The 8,333-nt window shown below is 35.9% G+C and overlaps 1 protein-coding gene across 3 annotated transcripts in view; it reads left to right on the top strand.

Annotated features, from left to right (window-relative positions):
• The first annotated feature begins 854 nt into the window (after positions 1 to 854).
• LRRTM4 (leucine rich repeat transmembrane neuronal 4) overlaps positions 855 to 8,333 on the top strand; it is a 790,142-nt gene continuing 782,663 nt past the window's right edge. The window contains exons 1-3 of one of the 3 annotated variants that reach the window (XM_030921782.1): positions 855 to 1,179; positions 1,537 to 1,617; positions 3,434 to 4,980. In XM_030921782.1, the coding sequence (XP_030777642.1) occupies positions 1,614 to 1,617; positions 3,434 to 4,980 (1,551 nt within the window). In that variant the 5' untranslated portion in view covers positions 855 to 1,179; positions 1,537 to 1,613. Of the gene's footprint in view, positions 1,180 to 1,466; positions 1,618 to 3,433; positions 4,981 to 8,333 lie in introns of all 3 variants that reach the window. The other 2 variants (XM_030921780.1, XM_030921779.1) reach the window with 2 other exon arrangements.

Genomic DNA, 8,333 nt, shown 5'->3' with positions numbered 1-8,333 from the left:
AAATGGAGGTGATGCATTATATGTATGTTTTTCAATGTCTGTACAAGCTTAAAGAAAGTGTGTAGGTTCTTTTAAATTACACATATCAGGTGTTTTATCATGTCATCCCTTCTACTTCTGAAGATATTCTGCACATTTTAGAGTAATACCATGATAATGCAGAACTCAAGTGCTTTTGTTTTTCTGGGAATGCACATTACAATAAGTGATTTGCATAAGAAATGATTTGCATTCTAAATGTAGATGATTTAAGGAAAGTGGCTGCACTAAGAACGTCAAGCTAGAATTCTACTCTTATCCCTTAGTTACCTTCACATTTGGTAATATACTATAGATTATACCTGCTTTAAGATTTAAAATGTAAACTTTTAGAAAGTAATGTTCTAGATTGTTCAATAAAATGTACAAAATTGTAAAATGCATTTTATTGTCAAAGGTTGAGAATTTTAAAATCAGAGTTAAACATTTTAAATGTAACCTGTTTAAAATTGATTAAAATTGCATTTTTCCGTTGAGTAAGATTGCTTCTGTAAGTGGTTAGTTTAAAACAATGTAAATAAATAAAACAAACCAACAGCAACAGTGAATAAAACTTAAATTTCAACGATTTCTGTCATTTGCAAAAGATGATACATCTCCAGTGACATGTGCAGATAAAACAAAATTCAGGTCATGGCAACTTTGAAAAATTATTAATTGCATAGCATTTAGAGAAGCGGTATTTTACTTAATATTTGGTATAACTAAAAGGAACTCCTTGGCATAAACCTTTTAAATTATTGGAGAGAAACAAAATAGTGATTCTGTGCCTTTAATTTCCCTTTCTGAGCAAGGGAAGGCTGCACACCACTGACAGGCTCACTTGTTCCCGTCTTTAATGTGCAATCTGTTTTCTCCAGCGGAGGGCACTCAGTGTATCACAAACTCAAGCATTAGCACCAACAAGCTCTGAGCATCATCAGTCTCTGGAAAGCCTTCTGAATTAGACAAGGGCTGCCTCTCAGCACAGCTACAAAACACTTTAAACCTGACCAGCTAAATGGATAAACCTAGCCTGCATAGCTTTTAAACTGGGGTCTCATACAGCACAGGAGGCCTACTTGCTTCAAGAACTGAAAATCCAGAGGATGAATTGCTTTATCTGGGAATGGCAAAAGCCAGCACAATAAGGAATGCCAGGTATTCTGAAGATTTTCTTTTTTTCCTCTCTTTTTACGGAGAAGTTGGTTACCTCCGAGATGGGCTGTAGCTCTTTTGCACAGATTGCCAATTACTGCTGATGGGTCTCTGGTGAATTACACAATGGTCCTCAGAGCCTAGAGGCCCTCCCCCTTCTCTATTCCCCCAACGGCTTCCTTTTCCCTGCCCCCCCACCATCCCACCCTGTGCTGATTTTTATATATATATATATGTATATATATATGTATTTTTTTTTTTTTTTTTTTTTGCCTGTCCTCTCGGGGAAGTTTTTATGGGGCTACTAGCTCACATGCGGGATCAGAATGGTGTGAATGACAGCCGCACTGTGTCATGAAGGTGGTGGTGGTTTCTGCACAAGAGACCAAATAAGAAGAAAGCTGAGAGAGGGGGGAAACGTTTTTGGATGACAAAGGATGGGTAAGTGAACTTTTGTTGTTTCCTTCTGAGCAAAGCTGATCCTCTTGGCTTCCTATCCTCAGTCGTGGCATTAGCAGATAAAAGACGGGAAACAGGCAAAGAGCAGCAGCCTTTGAGTTTGCCAGTTGATTCACTATACTTGCTATTATATTTTTAGATCATTTTCCTTTTTGCAGTGTTTTTTTTTTTTTTTTAATCTGTAAATGCACAACACGAACTTAAACAGACTCTAGAGAAATATCTTTAAGACTGTCTCTGCTGTCTGCACATCCACAGCTTGGGAATTGAGCATGAGATAAATATTGTGTTTGCTTCTATTTCTTGATAATATTAACGAGGCTTATGTTTCTGGTAGCTGTCACGATGACTATTAACACTTTGCTGCGTGTGTGTAGGGGTGGGGTCTTTACTTTATCAGAGGTTGCACAAGGGCTTGTTTTATCTTTGAAGCTGGATTCTGAACACAGCTTCCGAATTTCCAGCAGTCATTTGCCAGTCTTATTTTTTCAAGTGTGACTGGCTTTCCCCCCCCCCCCCCCCCCCTTTCTCCTGTCTGGAAGAGCTGGAATGTATTTCAATGAGTCTGTAGCTGGCAAGAGGACAGACAGCAAGATCGGGTTTTAAATTAAAAAAAAAAAAAAAAACTTAACTGAGAAGAAAGATGGGTTTTAGATCAGGGATTTGGTTGATTGCCTCTTGGTTAAAATTTTAAAAATTTAAGGAAAAAAAAAGAAACTGCAACACATGGTAGTTGTTTCTTTTTTTTCTCTCCATTAAGAAATAATAAATCTACTGTTGATAGAGGAAAGAAGTCCCTTAACATGCAATGACTTGGAAATGCAGTGTAAGTGCCAATAGATTATAACTTTGCAGGCTTTCTGAAGTTAATTGAGGTTGGGGAGAAAAAAGTCAGTGAGAATTGAGCAGAGATCAGGGTGATGTGGAGAAAAATAGTAGTTGGCTGCTTCTTTCCTTGTTTATCCTTCGAATTTGCAAAAGCAACTCTGTTTAAAATAATGACAAAGTAACACTACACAATATTTTTTGCTTTTTAGGCAAATACTTAATAAGAATTTTGACAGTCTTAACTTTGGAGTGTTCTCTGTTATGAGTATTTAGATGTCTTAGCTCCTGTATCATTGGGCAGGGAGCCACAGTATGCAATAATCTATGCTTATTAACAACTTGAGAGCACCTCGTACTGTTATTTGTCTTCATCCAATGCTTCATTGGCTGCCTATACTAGTCTCAATGCTGTTTTTCCAGAGCTCACACATTGCGATCCTATTATACAATAAGTACACGATTCAGGCAGGGCAAACTTGGGTTACCTTGACAGCTTACTGAAGCTCTTTTGCCAAATCACAGACTGTTTGCTCAACTAGGAAAAACGTACAGGTACCAGGTTTACTATGTCACATTTTTGACCTTACCAGAGTACATCGTACACTTCCTTTTGGTACTGTCATTCAATACAGTGGCTAGCCAAATATTATTATTATTAAAATGTCAGCATTCAGTGGTGAGAAAGGCTCTGTGCTTTTCAATGTTGAAATAAATAGGAACTCCTGAAACTCAAAAAGGCTTTTCTTAGTTCTATGGGACTGTGGTGATTTGAAGATCAAGGAAGAAAAAGTGAAACCTAAGCAGCAAACATGCAACACTGAAGAAAATAATGCTCGAAATGTTAATGCATTTTCCTTAAATCAACTGTCCCATTCCTACAGTAGAGGAAATGCCCCTGTTATTGGTAAACCGGCGGTGATTTATTTTAATAGCTTCACAATGTGCATCTGTCTTTTTTTTAATATCGTAGGTTTCCATTTAATTACGCAGCTGAAAGGCATGAGTGTGGTGCTGGTGCTACTTCCTACACTGCTGCTTGTTATGCTCACGGGGGCTCAGAGAGCTTGCCCAAAGAACTGCAGATGTGATGGCAAAATTGTGTACTGTGAGTCTCATGCTTTCGCAGATATCCCAGAGAACATTTCTGGAGGGTCACAAGGCTTATCATTAAGGTTCAACAGCATTCAGAAGCTCAAATCCAATCAGTTTGCCGGCCTTAACCAGCTTATATGGCTTTATCTTGACCATAATTACATTAGCTCAGTGGATGAAGATGCATTTCAAGGGATCCGTAGACTGAAAGAATTAATTCTAAGCTCCAACAAAATTACTTATCTGCACAATAAAACATTTCACCCAGTTCCCAATCTCCGCAATCTGGACCTCTCCTACAATAAGCTTCAGACATTGCAATCTGAACAGTTTAAAGGCCTTCGGAAACTCATCATTTTGCATTTGAGATCTAACTCACTAAAGACTGTACCCATAAGAGTTTTTCAAGACTGTCGGAATCTTGATTTTTTGGATTTGGGTTACAATCGTCTTCGCAGCTTGTCCCGAAATGCATTTGCTGGCCTCTTGAAGTTAAAGGAGCTCCACTTGGAGCACAACCAGTTTTCCAAGATCAACTTTGCTCATTTTCCACGTCTCTTCAACCTCCGCTCAATTTACTTACAATGGAACAGGATTCGCTCCATTAGCCAAGGTTTGACATGGACTTGGAGTTCCTTACACAACTTGGATTTATCAGGGAATGACATCCAAGGAATTGAGCCGGGCACATTTAAATGCCTCCCCAATTTACAAAAATTGAATTTGGATTCCAACAAGCTCACCAACATCTCACAGGAAACTGTCAATGCGTGGATATCATTAATATCCATCACCTTGTCTGGAAATATGTGGGAATGCAGTCGGAGCATTTGTCCTTTATTTTATTGGCTTAAGAATTTCAAAGGAAATAAGGAAAGCACCATGATATGTGCAGGACCTAAGCACATCCAGGGTGAAAAGGTTAGTGATGCAGTGGAAACATACAATATCTGTTCTGAAGTCCAGGTGGTCAACACAGAAAGATCACACCTGGTGCCCCAAACTCCCCAGAAACCTCTGATTATCCCTAAACCTACCATCTTCAAACCTGACGTCGCCCAACCCACCTTTGAAACACCAAGCCCTTCCCCAGGGTTTCAGATTCCTGGCACAGAGCAAGAGTATGAGCATGTTTCATTTCACAAAATTATTGCAGGGAGTGTGGCTCTCTTTCTGTCAGTGGCCATGATCCTCTTGGTGATCTATGTGTCTTGGAAACGCTACCCAGCCAGCATGAAACAACTCCAGCAACACTCTCTTATGAAGAGGCGGCGGAAAAAGGCCAGAGAGTCTGAAAGACAAATGAATTCCCCTTTACAGGAGTATTATGTGGACTACAAGCCTACAAACTCTGAGACCATGGATATATCGGTTAATGGATCTGGGCCCTGCACATATACCATCTCTGGCTCCAGGGAATGTGAGGTATGAACCATGATCCTCCTAAAAGCATTTCTACTGCGGGGAAGGAGAGGTAAATGTTTGAAGCCCTAGAGGTGTCTCTAATCACTAGAAAGATTAATGACCCTTTTGCTTTTGGGTTTTGCTCAGTATGAAAGGTTACTTAATTAAATTACAACCACCAGGAAATTGACTGCTTTTTTTTTCTTTTTTTTCTTTTTTTAATGGTTGAAACTTGAAGGAAGTTCATTCAAGGATAAGTTGGAATAAAGCACTATGTTAAAACATCTGCTTTTTAACAATTTTGTATACAGGGGTTGGACTTAAAAACACACATACAAACAAAACTCTTTTCGTTCTGAAATTTCTGTCTGGTTCTTGGTGTTTGACTTTTGTAATGGAGTAAAGAAGAGGGGCCAGCTTAATTTAAAAATAAAGTGAGTTTACCAAAATTCCAGAAGGTAATGAAGATTTAAACCAAAGAGCAATTTTCCCAAGGGTTGATTTTGTTGTAAATTTTTAGTTTGAATGAAAGCATGCAACAGGGATCTTACACCCGTGTTACTTGCCATTTAGTTATTATACCAGCATAGAGAATGTCAGAGGCCTACTGTGTATCAGGCTCCTAAGGTGTCTTTTATTTTTTTTTCCTTCTTTCCTACTTTCTTTCACTCTTTCCTTTCCTTACTTTTTCTTCCTTCCTTTTTTTTTTTTTTTGTTTTTTTTGTTTTGTTTTGTTTTTTAATTACTGGGTTATAGATCTGATTTAAAAGGTTTTTATGCACTGGCTATTTGTGTTTAATCAGAATGAAACTTCAATTCCATGCTTTGGCTTTGTCCCTGGTAACTAAAATCAGGTCACAATTTTGTGGATGATTTAGCAATAACAAAATGGCAGTCATAGCAAGGACTGTTTGTCAGTATTGCTGTCATCCCCAAAAGAAATGATATGTATTCTTGTTAAACTTATTCAGAAGTGAGTGATACAAATATTCATAAATAAAAGGAGAGAGGTTTGAGTTCTGGGTGTTCTCCCTTTCTGTAACAGCCTCAAATAAAGGCGTACCTTCCATGTTATATTATTTTTGTTTTTATAAGAATAAATTTGGACCCGGTTTCTGATTATTTAATTTTAAAGATCACTTACAGGAACATGTTAATGAGTAGACACATAGTCACAAATTTCAAACTTGTCAATAAATAATACAGGATGTAAATTGTTCTTTTCTTGGTAAAGTTGATCATTATATGCAAAGACTGACTACCAAGGCCTTGTTGCTGGGAGAAACTAGTGAAGAGAGGTTAAAGTCTGGGAATATAATGTTTTAGTATCGGATTTTAGATGATTACTCTTTCAAAAGACAGTTTTAATGAGTACTTAAAGATGTTGCCCTTTCTAATGCTAGTTAACAGTTGGAAAATATAATTTGCTCTTTGATAGTGTATACTCCAATTTTTCCATAGTCCTAACTGCAAATGCTAATGAAAATGTTTTCAGACAAAGCACTGAATTTGAAATAATCTCTAACAGTACAATTTGGACTATTGAACTGTTCTTCAAAGAGTTCATTTTCGCCTTTTTTGTGTGTCATTGAAAATAAGAGAAGTAATCCCAGATAATAAATTCCTAAAAGGAAACTGTATAAGCAATTGCCCTTAAAAATTAAAGAGAATAAAAGATTTTCTATAAAAGTCTAACAAGGCTTGATGTTTTTATTGCAGGCCCACAATTATACAATATACTTGAGTATTAGTAACACAAGTTCATCATATTTTATTCTGGGTTCTCCTTATATTTTGTGATCCTCTTAAAGGCTGGTAACATAAAAAGAAAAGAAAAATCTAGATGCATTAATTCATTTTCTCTTGACTTTTGGAGTAGAATGCTGATTTTTATTTTTAAGAATCACCAAGAAGAAAGAAGCATTCTTAAAGAACCAGGACTTGAGAACCGGGGTTCTAAAACTTTTCCAGAGATCTTAAGTTTCACAGATTATTGCATCAAAAACCCTAGGCATTACCATGATAGAAACAAATTTAAAAGACGGTTCATTTAATTAAAACGTGTGTTTAAAAACACATTTTGATATTGTATGTGTTATATAGATTGACATTTAATGTCAGGAAATTGCACTAGTATTGTTGGAAATGAATGTGTTGTTAAGGCATTAAATAATGAAGAATGTAATTAAATATTGTAATAATTCTGTTGAGTCAAAATGGAATCCTTACTGAAGTAGCTCAAACTTTCTGTGGCCTAAAACATGGAAATTAGAAGGCTCTACATTTAAGATCATATGTCCATTTAGGATGGGGGGGGTGCTATAAAACTACATTTAAATGAATTTCAGCTTGTTTTAAAACAAAAACATACAAAAACAAACATTGCAGGGGTCACCCTATTTTTGGACAGAATGTTTACTATATTACAGTTATAGGTAGATATAAACAATGAGGAAAAGCAAACTCTTAGAAATTGTTATACAGAAAGTCCTAATTACTTCCTGCTTCTTTGTCACTCAGAGTAAAATTTCTCCTATTGAGAAATATTCCTTTGGACAAAATTTCTCTACAAAACAGAGTCAAGAGAGGGCAGTGATTTGCCTAAGTTTACAATGTTTTTGGAATAGTAGAAGTATGCTGAATTTTAACCTGACATTGTTTCATAAGTCTCATATATCACTAGTTTAGCAGAGAACCATTAATATATTTATAAGACATTTTTGTGAGGTAGGTTTTTTAAAAAAAAATATTCAAAACACCAAACTCTACCCAATAAAGCCATAAATATTTAATTGGGAAACTTAGCACCAAATGCTAATTTTCTAAGATAGTGCCTTGAAGAAATAAAAATTGCATTAAATTTAAAATTCTACTTTCCACCTAACTTTATATTCAGTTACCATTACCTAAATATGGTTACAAGATCCATTTTGTTTGTTTTTTTTTTTTTTTGAGAGGATTTTTTTTTTCAGTTGAGATTATTGATTAGATTGGTGTTTGTGAACTTCCATACAAATATAGCATGCAATTTTCAAATTAAATAATTTTGTCTCTATGTTTTACAACTTTTAATTCTGAAAAGTCCATGTGCACATACCATACTGATAAAATGAGGGATAATATTTTAATAATTTGGACAGTAATAATTGTTCATATCTATAAAAGAGAAATAGAGTAGATAGTTATGAGTAATTAATATGACATATAGCACAAGTATAAGGGATACATACATCTCAATCATCATACTTTGAATGGATCAGTGTGCTTGGTTGAACTGAATCATTCACTTTGTCCTCAATATGTACTCAGAAAAGAGAATTTAAAGCCAAAATGATACAGCTTTTCCTAAAACTGTAAGGTGTTACTATAAATAG

The sequence above is a fragment of the Rhinopithecus roxellana genome, chromosome 17, assembly GCF_007565055.1.
Source record: "Rhinopithecus roxellana isolate Shanxi Qingling chromosome 17, ASM756505v1, whole genome shotgun sequence".
Lineage (NCBI taxonomy): Eukaryota > Metazoa > Chordata > Mammalia > Primates > Cercopithecidae > Rhinopithecus > Rhinopithecus roxellana.
The sequence above is the reverse complement of the archived record's forward strand: the minus strand, read 5'-3'. Positions and strand labels throughout refer to the sequence as shown.